Source organism: Ambystoma mexicanum, chromosome 2q (assembly GCF_040938575.1).
Source record: "Ambystoma mexicanum isolate Mex_15411 chromosome 2q, UKY_AmexF1_1, whole genome shotgun sequence".
Classification (NCBI taxonomy): domain Eukaryota; kingdom Metazoa; phylum Chordata; class Amphibia; order Caudata; family Ambystomatidae; genus Ambystoma; species Ambystoma mexicanum.
This window is the reverse complement of record NC_090924.1, coordinates 1,394,772,266-1,394,795,883: the sequence shown is the minus strand read 5'-3', so window position 1 is coordinate 1,394,795,883 and position 23,618 is coordinate 1,394,772,266. Positions and strand designations below refer to the sequence as shown.

The following is a 23,618-nucleotide window of genomic DNA, read 5'->3' as shown; positions in this document are numbered from 1 at the left end:
GTGGATAGAATATATGCACAGTGTAGACCCATGTCCTCGGAAACACTTGGGTATGAGCGCGATATTAATTAAATATCATTTCATTTCATGTAATGTAGGTTGTCAACGGCAAGTCACAATTTATAAGTGTAGTCATGTTTTGGGCCCCGATTTATAGAACCAGTGTGGAAAGTCATCTGGAAGTTAGATCTGGACCTGAGAGGAAGTGGAGGGAATTGTGTGCATCCTCTGACAAACTAGCCTGCCACCTGCTCCAAAGGCAATGCAGACTCTCTGTCCTGACCAAGAAGAGAGCCCGTACCCAAGCCTGCGTCTCTGCAGCCTCTAACAACATGGCTAAACTCTTTAAAATCTGCAAGGATCTGGCCAATCCTTCTGCAGTCTCCACCTCTCTTGTTCCCTCCCAGGCCCTTTGAATGTCTCGGCCTTCGCACTTCACCATTAAAACTCAGGACATCCTGGCCTCACTCTTCTCTTCCTCCTCTGCTATCTCTCCCGGCCACTCTCTGGCCGCCTCTCCCTCTCCTCCTCCCTTCTCCTCTTTCTCTCCGACTACACCTGACGAGGTTTCTAGACAAGTCCGATCTATGAGTGTCATCCAAACAGGTGCTCTCCTGCTCCTCCAGAACCATCAAGGAGCACATTGAAATCCTCGCTCCAGCCTTAGCCAATTTCTGCGACCACTCTTTTTACACTGGAACATTCCCTCTCTCCTTAAGCACTCCCTTGTGCACCCCCTCCTTGAAAAGCTTTCTGCTATCCTACCTGTCTGGCAAATTATCGCCCGATCCCTATCACTCCTTTCCTGGGCAAACACCTGGAAAAGCTGGCCATCTCCCAGCTTACTCTCCATACTAAATCTGGTGGTTGTCTCCATGACCATCAGTCTGGCTTCAGAGCAGCCAGAGGCACATAAACTGCTCACCTGAACACACATGAAGACCTGCTCTCTAATCTCGATTCAAACCTTCCATCTGTCCTCATTCTCCTTGGCCTTTCCTCATGCCATCCTGATCAAATGATTCCATGAGAACCTGGCCATCAGAGATCAGGCCATGGAGTGGTTTCCCTCCTTCATGATGGACTAACTCTCCCAGGTCCTACTTGGGTCCTTTCTCTCCACCACCTCTCTCTCCACCTTTGGTGCTCCCCAGGGCTCTAACCTCTCACCCTTGCCCTTCAATGTCTACTTGGCCCCTTTGGCCCACCTTATCTCTACCTTGTCCTCTAACTTTCAGTATAATGCGGAAAACACACTCACCTCTCTTTCAGGCTCCCGTCAGCCTCCTCTTCTCTATCGCTCATTCCTGACTGTCTCTCCGCCATTCCGGATTAGTGTGCCTTCAACAATCTCTGCATTAATGCCAGTAATATAGACATCCTTCTCATTGGGACCCCTACTCCCGCTTTACCTCTATCACTCTGGCTACCCTCCTTGAGGCCTCTTTCTTTACCTTCCTGTGAGCCAAAACACCTTGCTATCATCTTCGACTTCACTCTCTCCTTCTCTTCTCACATCCCGGACCTTGCCAAGAAGGCCCACTACCAGCTGCACCTCCTCAAAGGTATTCTTCCTTTTCTCACTTTCTCCCAGAAGCTCACTGTCTCCAGAGCCCTTGTTCTCTCTAGGCTGGACTACTGCAACAGCTTCTTTCTCAACCTGCCTTCCTCTACTCTCCACCCTCTGCAACTAATGCAGAACATGACTGCAGGACTTTTCCTTGGCCTCAAGCCCAGGGATCATATCTCTCCAGCCCTGAAATCTCTCCACTGGCTCCCGGCGGCTGCAATGATCAAGTTCAAGACCCTCTGCTTCGTACACAAGGCTTTCTGGGGCAGGGGGCCGCACTACATCCAACTCTCTCTTCCAAAACACCTTCCTTCTCGAGTCCTTCGCTCAGCCACCTCTAACTCTCTGAAGGTCAGATGCTTCTGCAAGCAGAGAGTGTGGGGGGGGAGAGATCTGTCTCCTCTGCAGGTGCCTCTCTGTGGCATGGCCTCTCTGCCCCTCTCAAACTTGAGCCAGACCACCAATTGTTCCGGAAGCAGCTCAAGACCTGCTTTCTCTCTCTCTCTTCCCTGCTGACCTACCTATCTGCGGCACTTAATGGTGGCCGTGCTAGCCTCAGAGTCTCACTGGGTACAAGACTCCTCCACAACCAGTCACCCCTGCACTGCCTGCAGGCTCACCATACACTTATGGACTGTAACTGTACCCTACAGTCCCCTGCCTCTTTGCACTTACCCTGAGCCTCACTGCCCTGGCTGCACTTACTGAGCAATGCTGCCCTGATTGCACTTTCCCTTTCCCTCTCCCTGCCCCTTCCCCTTCTCCCTTCCCCACTGCACTTTGCGTTATTGCACTTGCTCAATCTGAATGACACAAGGCCTAGTAAGATTGTTTGTTTTGTCCTCCATCTGTCTTCCCCCCTTGTCTTGTCGCGCCTAGAAACACTTGTGTACGGATGTGTTATAAATGACTTATCATACCTTATTATATCATATCATATCGTTACACAGCATCATCCTTCCCCTCAAATGGATGCAAACAGGCTTTGTAGTAGAAGCTGCACCAATCCTCATTTTTCCAAGTATCACCTCATTTTTCCACGAAATCGAGAACCTGAAGTTGATTTCCTACAAGAGTCATTGCTTCTCACAAAGACTAAGGATTTTAAAGCAGAGGTTGGCACTGCTCCCCTGGAGACCTATTCGTCTGGCGGGAGCTGCGGTCACCAGCACTGCTCCTAGGTGATCAGAAAGCTGACACAGGTCTACCAGCTGAAATGGGCCTTTCATCCAGAGATGGCCCTTCACTTGGTGGTCACCAGCTCTAGTGACCATTGCTCCCGAAGAGTCCCGTAACGCTGCTTCTTAAGTGACTCTAGTTCCATAAACTGAAGTTTGTACTACCCCCTACATGACTCAAATTCTCTGAAGATGCCAAAACCATCACTCCCCAACATGGACGACAAGTTCACCAGCAGCAGCAGTGGGTGCTGTTCTCCCAGCATATCCAAGATCCCATGATCCCAGAGACCCAAAACTTGGCGTCCAGTAGTATTAGTGGCCATTGCACCTAGAGCGGCTAGCAGCAGCAACAGTATCATCCCATCCTCTTTCTCCCAGATATAGTGAATCATCATCCTAGGAGCTCTAACACAATTACCCCATAGGTGACCCATGTAACTGAAAGTAAGCCCTGTAAAATTCCAGCAAATGCATGCAGATGTCTGTGCTCTACAATCCAATATGAGGTCCTCTTTGTAAATGTCACAGCCCTTTGGATTTTTTTTCATGAACCTTCTCTTCTCCATTGTAGACAGAACCCAGGGGGAACGGCAGCATAAACAAGCGACTCTCTTCCATTGTGGAGGACGAGGATGACTACGGAGATGAGGACGAGCCTTCGTCGCCTTCCCCGATCCGCACCAGAAGCTCTTCCAAGTACAAGAAGGTGGGGGGCAATAACAGCTCACTGGGGATGAACCTGAAGCAGTTCCCCTCCGGGACAGTCCCTTTCAAATCACCCAACAGGTCCTGCAGCCCGAACCCCAGCAGGAACCGGCAAGAGTATGATCCGCAGTACAATGGCCGGAAGAGAGATAAAAACCTCCGGCTACACCTGACAACGGTGACCAACCTTGGCCCCCCTGACCTTAGCCCAAGGTAATGTTTCCTGTTGCACCCATGACTCTTCTAAAGGTTACTTTGCATATGTGTGCATTTACAGGTCGGATTGATTCTTAGGGAGGTGCATTTGCTGCTCCCCCAGGAGATTACCAGTGTAGACTGTGCATTTACAGAAGAGCTAGAAGTGCTACAAAAAATGTAGTGGAACTGTGACACCGGCATGGGCGGAAGGTTGGCAGGGCCAAATGATAACACATGTTTTCATAGGGGTTAGGGCGGAACACATCTGTATGCGGGGGTGAGCAAAAGAGGGGGTCCTCATAGATTATTTTTTTTAATTTGTTCTCTTAGGTCATAACACATTTTATCTTAGATATAACGGCAATGAGGGATTCAGGAAAGAGCACTGAGGGGTGGGGGGTCAATGGAATTCTTCTTTGTCTATCTTCATATGACATTCTATATTGTTGTATAACATTTCCATTCTGTTTCATTCTATACTAGTTTATGTAAAAACATTATTAGTGATACAGTGACCACTAGGTTTAAAATATGAACCAAATCTGAGGGTAAGTTCTAACTATTTAATGAAGCAGATGAGTTCTTTCAACCCTTCCTCTTCCCCCCTCCCCCCCGGCTGTCTCAGAGAGATTTATTGGGGCGTGCCGATAATCACACCAGAGTATTGCAGGGCTAGTTGTGCTTGTGTGATCAGTAACAATGGAACGTTTGTACACCTTGGTATAAGAGCTACATATATCCAAGAGATGTTTTTGGGGGATGAAGGTTCTGCCAGGGTTTTTCAGAAGAACAAAAGTAAAGTATAATACAATGAATATAATTTTTTCCACTTGTACTGTATACATTTGAAATGTGCTTAGTTAAGAAGCGGAATAAAAGAACAGTTCTGGAACTGCTACTATGACTGAAAAGAGGAGAGGAATTAGATATAAAAAATGTACTGGAACTCAGTTCCCATTGGTTCTCGTTCACTTCGACCACTCAGCTGCTTGATGGCATATTGAACAAGTGATAAACATTCTGTGGTCATTTTATGATTTTGGGTCTGTCTTCTCAGACATTACAGAGGGAGGGCTTGCTGCCTTATTAAAGTAATAAATACCCCTTTGCTCATTTGGTTATGAACATGTATTTGTGTGAATATTATTTAATGTGGAACATGTTGCAGAAGGTGATGACATGCAAGATACTCATGTGATGAATCTGATGATATCATCAAATCTTCCCAAAAGGAAGCCTCTCCTCACATGGCCAGGTGATGGCAGCTTCTACCTGATCCTGACCCTGGCAACCCTCAAGGAGGAGGACAGGCATCATCAGATGAGACATGGTATCACCCTTTCCCTTTTAGGGAACCTCCCTACATTCCTCATGGCATGATGGCATAATGTAGTAATCCCCTTCAACAATTTGCCAAGTCTGCTGACGGTATCTTTCAATACCAATGCTCTGTAAGTTCTGAGATGAGGAAGAGGGATGGAGTAATGAAGAAAGCGAGAAATGGCAGGCTAACGAAGTGTCTAGTGTTTGGAAGCTGTTGAGCAGTGCTGGGACATTTAAAGTGGACGGAGCTGAGAGAGAAAGAGAGAGACACTCCGTAACGTATGCTGATGCCAAGCAGAACATGAAAGGCAGAGACGCAGAGAATGACAACCGCAAGGCTGTCGCAAGGGAGAGAACCTCGCAACTTTATTCTGACACCGGTCAGAATCCCGGAAACAGGCAAACCAGGGTACGCAGCGCAAAGGCTCTCATCGAGACTGAACATGGTGACCGAGTTGATGGAAGCATTGTGTTGAATGCCTGCAAGCAGACAAAGCAGCCGAAAGCAGAGGAAGGCATTGCAAAGGCCAACCGGCTAACTGGACATCTGCTGAGCCAGCGAAGAGCGAAGGAGGAGGAAGGACAGATACAAGGAGCACCCAAGCCACACAGTGAGCCCTTATGGAGCGATTGGGGAGCCACATAACCTAGGGGTGAATGCTGTGTTGAGATTAAAGGAACGAACAGTGATAAACAGGGTCAAAGGGCCCGCTTGCTAGTAGGTAAAGGGAAGCCAAAAACGAACTTTGTTACTGAAAGGGCACTGGCCCTAATGTTGAAAGATATAAAGATGTGGTTGAGAGAAAGAGTAAATAAGAACATAGAAAGCCTGGCAGGCTAGTGAGCCAGGCTGTGTAGGATTGGGAGTGAACCAGGAGAAGAGGATCACTCCTCCTAAGCAAAACCAAAGGGAGGAATTTACATTTTAGGACTGTGACCAAGTCCTGGCAGGAGAGTATACCAGGCAAAGCCAAGTGAAATCAAGTGTGTAGAATGAACTGCAAAAGAGAATCCCAAGGAGCATTCATGCCCTTAGGATTCTGTATTGCAATGAAGGTGAAAGAGAACCTGACAGGAGAGTATACCAGGTATTCTGCAAGTCTGAAATCCACACCCAAATTGTGGTATCTTGAAAAGAGATTTTGAGTTGCATTGAAAGAGGAAAAGAGAATCCCAAGGAACCCTCATGCCCTTAGGATTTTTGATTTTATTAAATGTGGAAAAGTCCTGTGTAGGGAGTCATTTCCACATGGGTAGATTGCTACACCAAGAGGAGGAAGTTATCCTCTTGGGTTATAAAGAACTTGGTTATTCTTTTGAACTTTTGTTTTGGTGAAGAGGAACTTGGGGAAGGGAGACATTCCCTAGAACTGAGAACATTATCCTGTTCAAAGTTTTGTTGGGTTTGCACCTTTTTGTTGAATTTGAGCATTTGTGCACTTTCAGGGCCAAAGACCCTTAGCACCTTGTAGTTACTTTTAGAATGAGAGGGCTAGGATAATATTTCGGACACAGGACATTTTTGCTTTGGACATTTTGACACAGGACAGACCCTTAGTTTTGGTTGAGGTAGGGAAATACCTCCTATATTAGGGACATTGAGGCATTTTCCAACCCCTGTATTCTTTAAATAAAGGTGTGTACAAATCATGATGAGACGTCTGTGTTCGTGTCCCATTCCTATTTCCTCAGACATGTTGCCAGAGTGGGATTGGGCCCAGTTGACACAAACTGGTGATCCCACGTGAAGAACAAGCAAAACATGGTGATCTCTACCTCCCAAACCCCTTATTACTACCTTTGGAAAAGAGTGGACAACATCATATTTTCCACCAGTGAGTCAGGTACTCAAAAGACAGAGACTGATCAACCCCACTTGATTGGGTCAAGACCACAAGACTTGAATTGATTGAGAGGCCATGGGCCCCAAACTTCTCCAAGCCCTAGAATGGGGTGACATTTCAACTATTAACCTCACTGGCCATTCTTCCAGTTAGGAAAATGGTGGAATGGAATAGCTACCATCTATTTAGCCGCCAAGAATATCTGGTGCTGGGAAGAGACAAAACCGTACTCTCGTTAGGTTTATGAATCAGTGTCCCCACCAGCTGGGCCATCTACATTATGCCTTGTAGAAGACAGCAGTTACACATATTTCCCCTCCTCTGCTGTGGAGACAAGTTGAAAAGAAATGTGCACTCTTGAATTTCTCTTCAACTCTAATCAGTTGGTGGGAAGCTTGGCATATGAAAGCTGATGGGATCCTCCCTCCAATGAGACCCATAGAGGAACAAAAGAAAGAAATCACCCTGAGAATCTATCTAGGGAGAGTAGTATAGCAGAATATGTCTCCAATCATTTAGAAGAGGAAAGAGTCCTTGTGGGGAATTAACAAACGTTCCCAGTTCCCTAACATCTTGGAAAAATTATATTCCTTTCAGAATAGAAAACCATGAGTTAGGTGTTGTTAGGAGTGTTTGTATGTGTGTCAGGAGGGTCTGCATATGTATTGTCATGAGTTGTATGCAGTTGCATTTGCTTCTAGAATGTTGAAAGAGGCGGAGGTTAGATACTCTGTGGTAGAGAAAGAGGCATTGGCATCTACATGGGCAGTGGAGAAGTTCAAAATGTATTTGTGGGGTCGGGAGTTCACCATTTGTACTGACCATAAACCACTAATCAGTATCTTTTCTTATGGTGGTTCATAGGGTGTGTCGAGGGGTATTATGAAATGGTTTAGTAGTCTTCAAGGACTACAACTTTGTATGGAACATGTTCCAGGGAAGGACAATGTAGTGGCTGATTCCTTGTCGAGGTCAGTAGCAGAGATATGTGAAGCTGGTGAGGGTTCTGAGTTCGATGATGAGGATATTGGTGACATTATTCGTGTCCAAGAGTGCATAAAGAAGTCTGAGTGGGATCTGGCATGTGTGGAGGATTATGTGTATCAAGAGGTTGTGGATTTTGTGAGGAGAAATGTAACTGATGTGGGTGATGTAAGGATGAAAGGGTATGGGAAGGTGAGAAATGAACTTTGTGTAAAGATAATTATTTATGCAGGGGTCATAAGCTGGTGGTCCCACAAAAGATGAGGAATGCAGTGGTAGAGTTGCCGCATAGTGGTCATTTGAGCCTTGCAAGAACCAAAGGTTTGATAAGATCTGATTTTTGGTGACCAGGAGTCGGTACAGATGTAGAAGAGCAGGTGAATACCTGTTTTGAGTGTGTGGAAGGAGACCATGGTCTCAGGGTTCAGAAAACACCAATGGCTGTTAGAGAAAGTCTGAGGATGCCATGGGATGAGGTGACATTGGATTTGTTAGGTCCTTTTAATATTAGAGGATCCAGAGATACCTATAATACTGGTGGTGATGGATTTGTTGTCCAAGTGGCGGAGGTGTGTGTTCTGAAAGAAGTAACTAGTAGTAATATTATCAGATTTCTTTGAGCCGTTATTTTGGAGAGAAGTTTTTTTTCCGCAGGTGCTTATCAGATAAGGGGGTACAGTTAGTTTCAAGGTAATTCAAGGAATTTTTGGAGAAGCATGCTGTGGAGCAAGTCACAACCTCACTATATCATCCACAAGGGAATGGGTGTGTGGCGAGATTCAACCACACCTTGATGGATGCTATTAGGATTGCGGTGGCCACAGGTGGAGATTGGGTGTGAACCATCATGGAGAGGACGTTGCAATATAGACTAGCTCCACATGAGGTCACAGGGGTGCCTCCCTTTGAGTTGTTGCGGGGTAGGAAGCCAAATTCGCGTGTATGTCCTGGATGGATGGCTAGGTCACGGTGTGTAGGTGTGGATGTAGATGTGGTGAGGAAGAAATTATTGCCCAGTCGGCATAGATCCAAATTAAGATATGATGAGAAGAATTGTTGCAGGGAATTTGTGGCTAGACTGGGTGAATGGGTCAAAGTGAAGCTTCCGACGAAAGTAAGGAAAGGTAATTCCTTGTTCTCTGAATCCAATGAGGTGATTAAGCATTTGGGCTCCTCAGTGTTAGTCAAAGTGAGAGGGGTTTGGAGCAAGGAAAGAGTGGCAGTGTTGCAGAGGAATGAAGTGTGTGTTAAGCATTAGGATGAAGGAAGGGAGGTGTTAGGAGTGCTTGTATGTGTGTCAGGAGGATCTGCATATGTATTGTCTGAGTTGTATATAGATGTTGTATATAGTTACTCATTATTGTTACTAGGTTCTTGTGTGACTAGTTACCAGGCTCCAAGGTACAGTGTCAGGGGGGAACTTGGAGCCTGGTGGAATGGAGGTTCTGATTCCACTTTGAGCAGTTGAAGAGAGCCTCCCGTTTTGGGGGTCGTTATGAAGAGAGCTCTACTTAGCTTGGTTAATTTGTTGTTATAAAAGACAAGGTATACCGCTCCATACAGCGTGTGTGTCATTTCTTGCACACTCAACAGGTGCCTCAACATCCTCCTACAAGGATGACATCAATATGAGATTTGGAGGAGATAATATATCACTCCATACCCCTACAAAGTTAAAATCTTTGAATCAAAAGATAAAACCCAGCCCACTCTCCAGACGATATTTGTGATACCTACCAGGAAAAGTCTCAGCCACCCTATCCCCTTGGTATACTCAATATCCTCCATTGGGGAACCAATAGGCAGTCCTGGGCCTGAAATAACATATGAGGAGAAGGGAGAACCACTGAAACTGTTAGCACCTCCTTATAACCTCTGGGAACTGGGGAGCCCCAAAGAATCCAGTGATATCGAGCTAGATACGGACGCTCTCATGGTAGGAGAAGATGAAGAGACACCATTCCTTGGATCCTCGACTCCTACAAAAGACAAGCCAGATCCCTCATGGGAAGAATTTGGATTCCATCTAGAGTATTGCTCTTTAGACCAGGAGGAGCACCAGGAGGAGCAGGAACCATCTACCCCAGGGACACCACTCAGCGGTTTACAGGAACCAGTGACACCAAAGAGACCTAAATGTAATGGACCAGGTTTTGATGCTACGGCGATAGAGAGTGAAAACTGAGAAATACCATCTATTATACCCCCATCCCCTACCTTAGATTAGAAGGTATGTTTCTCTTGAGGAGAGTATGGTCATCCGGCAAAGCATTGCCCCTTGAATAGGATTGATCTCCCCACCATGCCATTGCTAAAAGAGCCCAGTCAGGATGGTCGAAGTAAGGAAGTGAGAGCTTAGCCCTCCTTTGCGAGTATCCTTTACACCCAACCTAGTGAGAATCTGGCAGATTGGGAAGATAATCCAGATAGACATCTCCCTAAAGGGAGAGAAAAAAAACAGGCGAAAAGCCCACACTTTTCTATACACTGGAGGCAAAGCCATCAGTAGTGTACCTACTATCCTAGGCAGAAATGCTATATGGGCCCAATTAGACACTGGGAGAAAGGGGTGTGCCCTAATAACAGAATAACTTTCTGGGGAAGAGGATTGGAAAAGAGAGAGTAGGCTTTGCCCATGGCCTCACCCGCAAACACAAATTCCCATGACCATCTTGGATAAAGAATTACATCTTATAGTGGCCCTGAGCCCCAACCTACTGGCCTAACTAGTTATAGGAAGTGATATTCCCCAGTTTTACCAATGGGCATCACAACTGGCACAGATAAAAATAAGAACCCCTACCTTGTTTTTTTTTTAAGAAAACACCATAGGGAATATCAACAACTCTCCCAGTTTGTATTCGTTTGTAGACTCCTGGGAAGAAGGGGAGACTCCACATAATGGTTCCATCTGGAGTTGGATGAGCAGTATTAGGAGTGTCTCAAAGTGCTAAAACCCCTACTAAAACAAGGGGGAGACCCATGGGCGGGAAGCCAGAGAGTTGGGGCAAGGGTATATGATGAATCTGATGATGTCATCACTCCTTTCCCAGAGGGACCGCTCCTCATGTGGCCAGGGGACGGTAGCTGCTACCTGATCCTGACCCGGGGGGTGGCCATGTGAAGGAGGGTCACATGAGGGGAAGCAACCATCACGGGGGGGAGGACGACAGGCATCATCAGATGAGACATGATATCCCCTTTCCCTTTTAGGGATAATCCCTCCATTCCTCATCCAATGATGGCCTATTGTAGTAACCCCCTTCAACAATTTAGGAGAGACCCTTAGTTTTGGTTGAGGTGGGGAAATACCTCCTAGATTATAGACAGTGAGGCAGTTTCCCACCCCTTAATTCTTTAAATAAACATGTGCACCAATCACGATGAGTCCTCTGTGTCTATGTCCCATTCCTGGCTCCTCACACTCCCTATAACGATTGTGCATTTGTCGCACCCCAATACGCCTACGGGTGCTCATTCAGGGGCCATGAGCAACAGAAGACCTATGAGCTGCTCCCACAAACTGCTATCACTCCAGGTCCACCTAAAATAACGATGTTCCACTGATTCAGTGGCATCTACGGTTATAAGGCAGAGAAATGGAAGCATTTGTGTCAAATTGTAATATTGTTTTGTATGAGTTGCGGGCACATGCCCACCAACCACTAACTTGCCTGAGACCTCCCCATTGCTAAAGAGCTTCATGAGTGGCTGAATACTAATTTGTATTATATTTTAATAGTAATAATTTAAGTATTGGAGAAAATAATTGATTATCCCTACCTTACTTTAAAAGTAATCAAATAAACAATTTTGAGTGCAGCATGATCCATTTTAACTCTTGGTTTTATTCTGTTTTCCTCATTTTAAAATATGTTCTTGGATCATTGGTAAAGTAGCTCATCAAGTCAAACACCTGCTTGAGACATGCTTGTGCAGACCATAGTCAAAGGAAGGGATCCCCGCTAACAAAATAAGGGATCCTGGCTAACAAAGGAAGGGATCCTGGCTAACAAAGGAAGGGATCCTGGCAGGCCTGTGTCAGCTCTTCGTCCTTTTATGATTTCTCCACTGAGAACCATTAAGATAGGAATCAGTAACAGCTACTGGAAAACGTAAACGTGTGAAACCATGACACCCATCTGCGTCATGATTCTGAGTAAGCTGACAACATGCACTAACTAGTCTACGTGTAGATACTGCACATGCTTGGTGCCCATTTACAAAAGGCATCACCAGAGTCAGCCACCGAGGGCAAATTCCATTTCATGATCTCACTCAACTAACAGAATTCATGGAACCAGACTGGGAGCCATTGACATGGTCAGTGGTTATCTGGAAAATGTGCCTGGATCGAGGGCTCAGTTCTACTGAATGAAACTGGCTACATTCACTGCAAATGGATTGGATTGGACGTTTCTGGGACTAAATTGGGAGAAGAGTAAGGCAGTAACCCCTTCATGGTGTAGCTACTGGATGAAATTAGAAGTCAGCTCTCCAGTTAACCTTCCCTGCAGGATCTGGGAACACTTCCCATCAAACCAATTATTATGAATTTGGTAATAATAGTAAAAGCAGGCAGCATTTGAAATTACACCTAGTATACTGCCTGCTTGCAAGTTGTACATGGGACATGGTATTTTCTGCACAAATGAAAAATAGCACATGCAGTGTTTCATCAAAATTGACATGCTGTATTTCGCACTTAATTATGAGTGGCACAAAGTACTTCCAAAATGAAAAACCGCTAAAGGACAGTGGTGTAGGGGTGGGCCCCTAATCATTTTAACCCAAAGCGAGCCCCCCATTTAAGAAACGAGTGCATGTTTTGTAAGCAAAGCAAGTTTATTGTTCAATCATCCGGGGAGCAGCAAGATGACTCTATTGAGCCAAAGTAACCCTCGTCTCACTGAACCACATAAATTGACACATTAGATACATTTTTGCAACAGCGAAGACACTTTCATTATAATCCATCCCCACATGTGATTGGACAAACCCCCTTCAAAGAAATCCCATCGTTCTCCAATTCCTATATTATCATTGGTAGCCGTTATCTTAACTGCGATCTTCAGCTCATGTGTAAAACACACCTCCTTTTAAGATTTGTCTGTGGTAAGTCATGACATCATCAACCAGTTAAAAATTTGTGAGCAAACATAATTCATTACTATTAATAAAAGGCCTTTAACCTTAAACCAAATTGCACAAGGTCCACATAGATACTTCAAGTTATATGAAAGAGGCTGAGTAAACAGGTTCTCTTGGAACTGACGATAGTAATCTCATCTGCCCCGGTTTCCTTGCTCCATTGAAACATTCTAATCTAAATAGCTGCCATTTCATCATGCACAGAACATTTTGAGAATACATTTGAAACTCTTAGGTTTCAATCACTTTACCCTCGAGCATTACTTCACTCCACATTTTACTGCTGGTCAAAAACAAATGGCGAAAACTCCCTGTCAAGCTCCCATGTATCCAAGAGATTACATATGCTTTCTGTGATATTATCAGACCATAAACCCCATGGTCCTCTCCTTCAGCTGAGTCGATTATTGCTAAGGTCATAGTTACTTATTTATCCATCCTTTGGCCTCTAAAGCTTCACAGCACCAGTTTCTCAAAGTCAATCCTTGACTGCTGTGTTTCAATCTGTTTATGAAAAAGCCCACTACATGTACATTTATGAATCCCCATTATATGTTTTCTCTGTGCATGCATGTTTAATAAATACTACCTTTTCCTTTGCAATGGATTCTGCAGGACAGGGCCCCCTTGTTCCTGCATGCGCATTTAAGAAACTCCTCATGCCTGCATCTGGGCACTCTATAGCACATTGTGTCCGAATCGTGTTTATATTTCATTTGGCAGTTTTAGCATTTGTCTTTCTACGTGCCTGCAAAGCTAATATGTGTCAATTTAACCCAAAAGTACCACCAAATAACATATCCCATTTACATTTAACTATACTGGATACTTATAAAATTGCAACATCGCACCCGTTCGCTGCACTCCTCGTCACAAATATGGCGTGCGCAACATAAACACCTCTTGATCATGAGGACCTTTCCTGACCACCCCAATAGTGGTTATGCTTTAAAGGTGATACAAGCGGGCACAAAGGCCAGTATTTGTCCATAAATTAATGAAATACACAAATGCATCTTGGAAAACGAAAGCGCCCTTCAACACAAGAATTGACCAATGGCCATGGAGAAATAGCTGACACCCGGTGCACACACGCATATCACACTGAAAAATGTATTGATTCATATGGTGTCTGGTCAAAGGGTTGAATACATTGTTTCGAAATACAATCATTTCGAAACAAAAAGACCGAGAAAAAAAAAGTTGAATGCCTTTTATAAATGTATTTTTTTTTGTTGCTTTCTTATAGGAGAAAAAACAGGTTTTTACACAAAAAACAGGGGTTTTGGGGGGACCCCCCCAAAAAAAAACATACATTCGACTTTTTTTTCCAGTCCTTTTGGTTCGCAATGATTGCATTCAAAACAATTGCATTCGACCCTTTCACCTACAACCGATTCATATAGATAAAGCAAAATAATTCAGTATAGATAAATCTGTACTCCGTGATTAGAGACCAAACAAGGACGGACCAGGTGCATGCACTCATATGAAAAAGAGCATGAAAGGCCAGCACCCAAGAAACCCTCCGTGGCGCAGGATGCATGAGGCTGGTCTCATCAATAGGCAAGAGGGAGATGTGGCAGACCAGAGACAAGATACAGCTGGTCCAGAGGAGGAGAAGGAGGGGGCAGACCTTATTACAGGGTCAAGACCATCTCTCCAGTACTGACATTGCACAGCGTGAACAGCAAGAGCATCACCTGCATCCTCCAGCTCAAATCAGCATCTGCATCCATACTGCCAAACACTGGGACGTCCCATTTACCCACAAAGCAAGGTCGGGTGTTCCATTGGCAGACAATGGCAAGGGGTGTTACAGGCCACCTTCTCCGTGTGACTGAGACAGGTCTTGGATGCCTTCTTGCCCCAATCACCCCATCTACATCGCTACATCTAACTCTCCACCACACCAACTGACATCAGCAGTGCCAATTCCAGCTTTGTTTGCCATTGCTGGATTCTTTAATCTGTCACTTCCACAGACCTTTGGTCCTACTGCATAAGGTAGAGCGACTGGCAATTTTTCTTTAAAAAAACTGCAACTTTAATGTAATAACCATTCAAACTTTACAGTACTGGAAATTATGTACATTAGTACCCTGCACCGGGAATACAGCGTGTGGATTGGCTCTTTTCCGAGCAATACCACACGGTATTCCCATGTATGCCGTGCATGACGGGTACTCTTGTGCCCAGCGGGGGGCGTGGCAGCCCCTTAGCCAATGAGGGGGCTCGAAACGGGGCGATCCCCGCTTCAAACCTCCCCATGGCTGGAGGCTGCCTTCGTCCCCCGCCAGGGACTCAGGTAAGTATTTTTTTTCCTCCACCACCTCCCCTGCAAACTATCTCCTCACCACCCCACCCTCCCAACCCCACTTACCTTCTTTTTTCTTCTTTTCTTGGAGCGAACGCGCTGGAAACACTTCTGTTCCCAGCGCGTCCGCTCCTGATGAACGCCATTGAAAGGGAAAACAGACTACGTTTTCCCTTTGCCGGCGGCCATTTATTTCAACTTTTTTTTTTCTGTTTCGAACGCGGCAGCGTTTCAAAACAGAAAAAAATGCAATTGGTACCCCGGTCTAACGGGACGGGGTACTAATGGCTATACGGCACTCGGCGGCCGGCCAATACCGCCCATGGTAATGCCCTGGGGCTTCGTTAATGCCCTTGCTACGCTCGGGCCTGTAACTACGGCCCCAGGAGCATTACCTGGGCAGTATTGGCCCGCCGCCTCCGGTCTTACAGCTTTGCACAATGATTTATTTACTTGACGCAAATGTAAGCTCATCCGCCGCCCACAATAGCACCGAACACCCAGCTGTTCATCTCCATCTACGATTAATCTTCCTTTGTAATCTCTAAATGAGGAGCATCTCCGTTAAGTATATATTTTTGCAACACCAAGAAAGTTATGGTGGGTTTAAAAAGGTTTGAAAAAATCCTTTCACCTGAAATATGTAAGTTGGATACGCCGTTTGAGCCAAGTCACACATTCCTCAACGCCACCTAATAGCCATCGCTGGAAGTTCACCTCCAGTTCTGAGCCACAACAGCAAGGCATTGCGGATATGCAAATTAGATCAAACGCAAACCTTTTTCTCCAGGAAATTGTCTTTGTGTAAGAGGGGAGTGTTACTTTATACATAGCTTAATCAACCCAAGACAGACAAGTAAAGTAAGCGAAAGTAAGGGAAAGGGAAGGGATGTTAGGAGGATAATAGAGGGTGAGGCAATGGAGTCAATGAAGGCTGGATGGGAACGGAGACAGGGGAGGCTTGGGGCAAGGTCATGGGCAAAAAAATGGAGGCATCGGGGGAGTGACATAGGACTGCAATTGCTGCAAGTAGGCTCCTGACTAAGCCTTGCAAGCCCCAACCAAATACAACTCCCTCCATCATAACACGAACAGAGAGGATCTCCCATTCTTTCATCTGTCTGCCTCCACCCTAACGCCAACAAAACCCCCAATCACATATCACCCTCACATTCCACCCTACTAGATCCCCCAAGCACTCACCAACCTGACTACAACAACTATTGCACCCATAAAGTTAATTTACACCATTGCTGTTTGGCACAGCCAGTGGGAGCAGGGAGTTCAGCTGCCGATCGAGGCACCAATAGGAGAGGTAGAGTAGGAGCTGCCAGTCAATCGTGATTGGGGTTCCCTAGCAATCACTCGAGCATCCTGGGAGGTGTTTTTCTCCAGGTACTCCATAACCTTGCTCATCCTCCTGCTCAGTGTCGCATTGGCTGAAGCCAGTCTGTTCGGTGCCCTGGAGAGGTTCTGAGTTCAGCTTCCACCCTTTCTCTGCATCTTGCCTATAGCTGCTGACAGCTCCCTCGCTGCTGCAGCAACATCCTGCAGTACCACCACCTGCTGCCTTGAAAGATCATCCTTGACTCAGTGGCATGGCATTAGCAGCTGTGGCCAGTGCCCAATGTCCTACCAAGTTGGAGGTGTGAAAGCAGGAAAGACACCCTTGCCAGCATCTCCTGCCATGTCCTCACGCATACCTGTCCCATCTGGAGTACATTGCACCTTGTCCGCCATCAGTCTCAGCACCCTTGTCAGCATCCTCCTGGACATGCATGCATATGCCTGTATTTGCAATTTGAGGTGATGATGTGATTAATGGGTGATGTCTGACAGGAGGCGGTGCTGGTTGCCGTGGTTGTGGTGGTGATGAGGACCACAGCAGTGCCATTCTGTGTATCCACCTACTCCTCAGATGTCCCGGCACCTGTACAGAAGGGAGTGAGTAATCAGGAATTGTCCTAAGAGCTGTAGGGGGGTCAATGCCTTAAACGCCAAGAAAGTTGAGCAGGATGCCAGGGTGATGCTCTGTTCAGGGAGGGGTAAGAGTCTAATTGGACAGCGCACAAGGAGAAAAGTACTCTGGAAAACACCCATCGAAATTACACCCTTCGATGAAAGAACGCTTAAGGTTAGTGTAGAGGAGTAAGTTGCAGGACAAAAAAGGAAAGACTGAACGGATTAACCCTTAAGTGCATTCCGGGTATGGGAGACACTCACTCACACTCACACAGGTGGCTGGTCCATGGAGGCCAAGCACTGTATCACAGTGATAGTCTAGGAGGTCTAAGAAGGAAGTTTGCTTATGCCAAGAGCAGCTGGCAAAGAGTGGGGTTAGGCGGGGGCAGCCTTTCGCAGCAGCTGTATATGCCGACGAGCCTGAGGTGAGGGAAAGATCTGCAACTCTAGAAAGGAACACATTGGAGGTGTGGGGGGGTGGGTAGACATGGGCTAAAAGGACACTCCCAGGGGATACCACTAACTGTATCTACCGCAGAGAGTGCAGGTGATTGCAGCCATGGTGATTTCCAGATTAGATTATTGCAACAGACCCGTCCTGGCACTGCTTAAACACCTGATCTATCAGCTCCGGGTCGCCCGGGATAAGGCGGCCATGTTGATGATGCTCATAGACCCCTGAGCTCAATGGTCTGGTTTCACTGATTCCCAATTGCCGCCCACATCCACTTCAAAGAGCTGCGCATCATTCTCAAAGACTTCTGGGACTCTGGCTCAGCCTCCCTAGAGCAGAGGGACGATCCCCAGGGCCCGTCAAATCTGCTTGGGTCCTAGTCATCCAAAGACAATCTTGCTTCTACCTTTAGGAGGCAGGGGTTTGGAGAAGAAGGAACTCTGAGAGCCCCTGGAGTTGCCCTATGAAATGGCCTTCCACTGCTCCAAGGAAAGACACAAATGCAGGGACTAACAACGCTTCATTGAAAATATGCTATGGTCTCTGCACTTTGTCGTAGAGTTTTTAACTCATGTTACTTTATGCAATTCATTCCACCCTTCCCGCCCTTTCATGGCTGCCCCTCTACAGTTCCTGCACTCACCCCTTTCTTTTCACCCACCTCCCATCTCTTCTGCCCTTGCATTCCGTGCTGTGTCCCCCTTACCCTTTTCCTCTTCACCCTCTACACTGACAGATGTCACCCAGGTTACTACTCTCCTCCTGGGATACCCTTACTGCACTTCCTGGGATACCCTTACTGCACTTCTTAGGTTACCCTTACTGCACTTCCTGGGATACCGTTACTGCACTTCCTGGGATACCCTTACTGCACTTCCTGGGATACCCTACTGCACTTATCCTCCTTTCTTCCCTCCTGCATTTGCTGACCTGAATGCCTTCACAGCATGAAATGTCTGTACACCCTTCCCTTACCTTATGGGCACTACGGAGTGGCCGCCAGTGTAGTGGGTGCATTACAAAGTACTATAATGGGTGAGGGAGGGGGAGACAAAAAGGGGCATGGGCGGATGCACAGAGGAATGGATGATAGGTAGATAGATGGGTATTCAGGTAGGTAGAGGGGTAGGTAAGTGGAATGCTTGGTTGATGGGTGGGGCTAGTAATTGGGTAGGTATACAGATGGCTGGGAAGGAAGGAATATGGGTAGATAGGTAGGATGGATGGATGGATGGATGGATGGATGGATGGATGGATGGATGGATGGATGGATGGATGGATGGATGGATGGATGGATGGATGGATGGATGGATGGATGGATGGATGGATGGATGGATGGGTGGTTGGGTGGGTGGATCGGTGGATGGATGGGTGGGTGGATCGGTGGATGGATGGATGGGTGGATCGGTGGATGGATGGGTGGGTGGATCGGTGGATGGGTGGATGGATGGATGGATGGATGGATGGATAGATGGATGGATGGATGGATGGGTGGATGGATGAGTGGGTGTATCGGTGGATGGATGGGTGGGTGGATCGGTGGGTGGGTGGATGGGTGGATGGATGGGTGGGTGGATCGGTGTATGGGTGGATGGATGGATGGATGGATGGATGGATTTATGTCCTTGTATTTGTTTCATTTGTTACGTGGGTATGTAGATATGCAGATAAAAAAGGATAAATCAGTAGACGGGTAACTGATGGATGGGTGGGTGGATGGATGGGTGGGTGGTTGGATGGATGGATGGATGGATGGATGGGTGGATGGATGGATGGATGGATGGATGGATGGGTGTATCGGTGGATGGATGGGTGGGTGGATCGGTGGATGGATGGGTGGATCGGTGGATGGATGGGTGGATCAGTGGATGGATGGGTGGGTGGATCGGTGGATGGATGCAGATAAAAAAGGATAAATCAGTAGACGGGTAACTGATGGATGGGTGGGTGGATGGATGGATGGATGGATGGGTGGGTGGGTGGGTGGATGGATGGATGGATGGATGGATGGAATGGATGGATGGATGGATGGATGGATGGATCAGTGGATGGATGGGAGCGTGGATCGGTGGATGGATGGATGGATGGATGGATGGATGGATGGATAGATGATTGGATGGATGGATGGGTGTATGGATGGATGGATGGGTGGATGGCTGGATGGATGAATTTATTTCCTTGTATTTGTTTCATTTGTTAAGTGCACAAACACCAAAACAAAAAGATAGCTTCTCCGTGCTCAGAACACATTTTAACAAGACAAAACTGTGGCAAAAATGGCAAATGATAAATAAACCCCATGACTTGCAGTCCAGGTTCAAGCCACGGTCCTCCAAGATGGTCTCACATACAACAAGGAACACTAGCTGCATTCCCTAAAGTGGGCTTTACACGCCGGATAAAAGTACGTACAAAGTCAACACCCGAAGACTTGGTGGCAGTGAATCCCACGGATCGACGACCCATGTTTGGCAGCGTTTATTGCCACTTTTATTTGCTTGCAAACTCTCAATTGAACCAGCCTGTTCCCAAATTGAGCATGCAACATTTTGGTAAGGCAGCCAAATAATGCCGGCACTGCCAACTATGGTTTGCCAATGGCCCTGTAATCCTTCCACAATAAAGCGACTGCTCTCATCTGAATCTATGTTCCAATAGCCAGTGTCTCTACATGGAGCATGCTACAATCTCCTTAAAGCACAGATGAGTCTAAGAGCTCTAGTTTGCACCACCTGGAGTCCTATGTAAATACTGTAGCAGTAACTGAGCGCGTCTAGTGCCAGAGCCTGGTAACGCAATGGGTGGAGCTATCCATAGTGCACAGGTGTTAGATGAGCCCTAGATGAGAAAGAGAACTCTTTGCAACAGCACTGATCTAGTCTCAAAAAGAGGTGACAAAAGGAACAGCCAAGTTGTGCACCAACCCACCAGGATGGCAGTGGACCCTAATATCTCCAGGCAGGTTAAAGTGAGAGGGTCAGGCAGGAAATCACAGCATTAAGGTACATCATGGTGGCCTCCATCCAAACATGGATTGGCGCAAGGCAATCACCTATCCTCGTCCTATCGATGAGATAGTGACATCGAGTGACATCGGGTACATCCGAAACCCCATGTCACACTTCTTGATCAGCCATTCCAAGGGCCACAAGTAAGCGTTGAAGAACAGAGGAGAGAGCGCTGTTCCCTATGGGTGCCCACATAGCAGTACCAGGCCTCATGACCAGTGCACTTTAACGTTCACTCGCTTCATCTTCTTCATAATGACGGCAAAGGCCATCCTATAGTTCCTTCCTACCTGCTACATACCATCTAGTGACTGCATTTTAGTTAAATTAAGGAATTGATTCCGAAAACTGATGAGTCTTGATTTTAGTTGCGTTGAAGAACTGTGGCTAAGGAAACCTCTGCAGGCCCAACAGTATCTGATGCTTTGCTCAACAACAAAGGGGGCATAGTCTCAATGACGCTGCAATGTAGTAAAGTACTTAAGAGAGGGAGAGAATAGCAGGCTGGGGGTTAGAGAGTAACAGTAGATGATCATTTAGGTTTGCTGATGCCTGGCAGTAAGGGCATCCCCCACCCTAGGGATACTTATGGCGTAACCTTGGACACAGTAGAAACCACATCGCTGTTCCCGCATTGGAGGAGACATATAGAGAAAGGAGAGGTATCAATGTGGGATCTGTTTACTGCTCAGGTCTATCACATAGTTTATCTGGGCCAAAGGCTGGTTATATTTTATTTCATAATAATAGAATAGATATATTAGATTCGCACAGTAGAGCCTGGCTAACTTAGCACAGTAGAGCCTGGTTAACTTGAAACCAGGAGCTACCAGGAGCTACTTTTGGATCCTAGGGCCAACTGCCGCCTTCTAAACATGTAAATGTGGCATTAACTTTGAGTCTTTGAGAATGTTAATGAAGAAGAATTAGAACACTAATAACATACATTTAAACACAATGGTTCATACAAAATGGACACAAAGTTAAAGGAGCATCCCCAGTAGCTCCTGGTGCCCCTAAGGTAGCTCCTGCCTGCTGGATGATGCCCGACACCCAGGAGCTGGTTTTAGCTCCTGCTCAATGAATCTCAATTCTAAACCCTGCATATGTATCTCTGACAACTCACCTGTTATCACAATGATTGTATTTAACTTTACAATCAAGAAATCTTGTATTTGGAGAATAAATACAGCTGCACTAGAAAAAGATGAAATGAGACAAATGCTTATCAAAGAGGCAGAAATGTTCCGGAAAATAAACAGAAATGGCGAGACTGATGATGGGATGATATGGGAGGCATTTAAATGCAGCATGTGCGGTCTTCTCATTGGTCTAGCAAGCAAGGACAAAGCAAAGAACAAACTTGAGATAACAAATTAGAAAAAAGATACCAAAAACAAGAAAAGAACTGCATGATCAAAAGAACAGACAAAATACAGAGATCTTTGTTTTCAAAGAAATATGAATTTACCAAGCTAATGATGGAAACAGCAGAATATGACCTCTTCAGGATCAATGTTGCTTACTACGAAGATCATGGCTAATGGCATGTAGACTAAGAACTCAGTCCTGATTAAGAAAGGTGATGGGGAAATGACATGCTGTCTGATTCCATGCATTAAGAATTCTGCAATTACTATGAGAACCTAGATAGAGCAGATGTTACAAGGCTAACAAACAAGATTGTAATACATTTGTTTCAGGAATTAATCCTACCTATGCTTTCAGACTCGGAGAAGGCAGGCTTGAATGCGCAGCAGTCAGTGGAGGAAGTATTTAAGACAACAAATGGCCTGAAAGTTGGAAAATCCCCTGGCCCAGATGGGTTTCCTGTGGAATTTTACAGAATTATGCCCGGCGTGGTATATGAGGCTCTTAAAGATATGCTCAAAACATCCACAAACAAAAATACGCGTCCCCGCGACACTAACAGATGTGAGTACAAGTTTGATATTCAACAAGGATCGCGAGACCACTGAACCAAGTGGATTCAGACCAATAAGCCTAATCAATACCGATTGTAAAATACTGGCTAAAGCAACAGCGAGGCGATTGGAAAATGCTGCCCAGAATGCCAATCAGACTGGCTTTGTAAAGTGTCGACCATCAGCAGCCAACATGAGAAGACTAATACTGACACCAAATGAAAGTGCGAAGCTGAATGCATAGCAGCTGTTTCACTAGTCGCAGAAAAAGTATTCGATCGTGTAGAATGGAGTTGCCTATTTAGAACAATTGAAGACATGAGATTTTAAGAAGGCTTTCTTAACTGGTCTTCATGTTAATTTGTTATCTACCTGGAATCACCTGATATAGCTATCACGTGCAATGCCCAATTAGTGTACTTCAAGTGGGTAAGACTATATTCCCAACAAAGTGAACCGCAACCACAACTGAGCTCGTCCGTAACAGTAGAAGCCAGGGACCTAGCACAGCACACAATATACAGAACTGAAGCGGCAGTCCACAGCAATCCAACATCACTCAGCAGGAGGGCATTCCCGCCCAATGGCCACTACCTGAGGCATCTTGGCCACTACCTGAGGCATCTTGGTCCAAGTAGTTCCAATTGAATGCTTTCAATATGAAACATTGCAATAGGCTGGAGGTTGGCAATGGGGGAGCCGAGCACCTGCTTCAGGCCTCCCTTCACACTCCTTGGTCTGTAGGATCCATGCAACTGAGTCGGCCACTCTGTGTGCCGGGTGGAGGACCAGGTCGGACATGCATAGCAACTAGTGGCCCTGAAGGTTCTGGAAAAGGAGGGCTGGGTCCCTGCATCTCCAAAACCCACATCAGCTAATCCGTTCCAGGTGGCAACTAGACAGTGATGGAAGCACAGGGCAAGTATCCCTCGGAGGTACCATATGATGTAATGCAAAGTGGGCATCTTTCTTATCTAATCCAGATGGAGACGCCCA

General features: G+C 46.1%; 1 protein-coding gene across 2 annotated transcripts in view; it reads left to right on the top strand.

The window, feature by feature from the left end:
* KCNH8 (potassium voltage-gated channel subfamily H member 8) overlaps window positions 1-23,618 on the top strand; it is a 1,879,819-nt gene that overhangs the window by 1,743,727 nt on the left and 112,474 nt on the right. For both annotated transcript variants that reach the window (XM_069648885.1, XM_069648884.1), the window contains one exon: window positions 3,323-3,669. In XM_069648885.1, coding sequence (XP_069504986.1) covers window positions 3,323-3,669 — 347 coding nt within the window. The remainder of the gene's footprint in view (window positions 1-3,322; window positions 3,670-23,618) is intronic.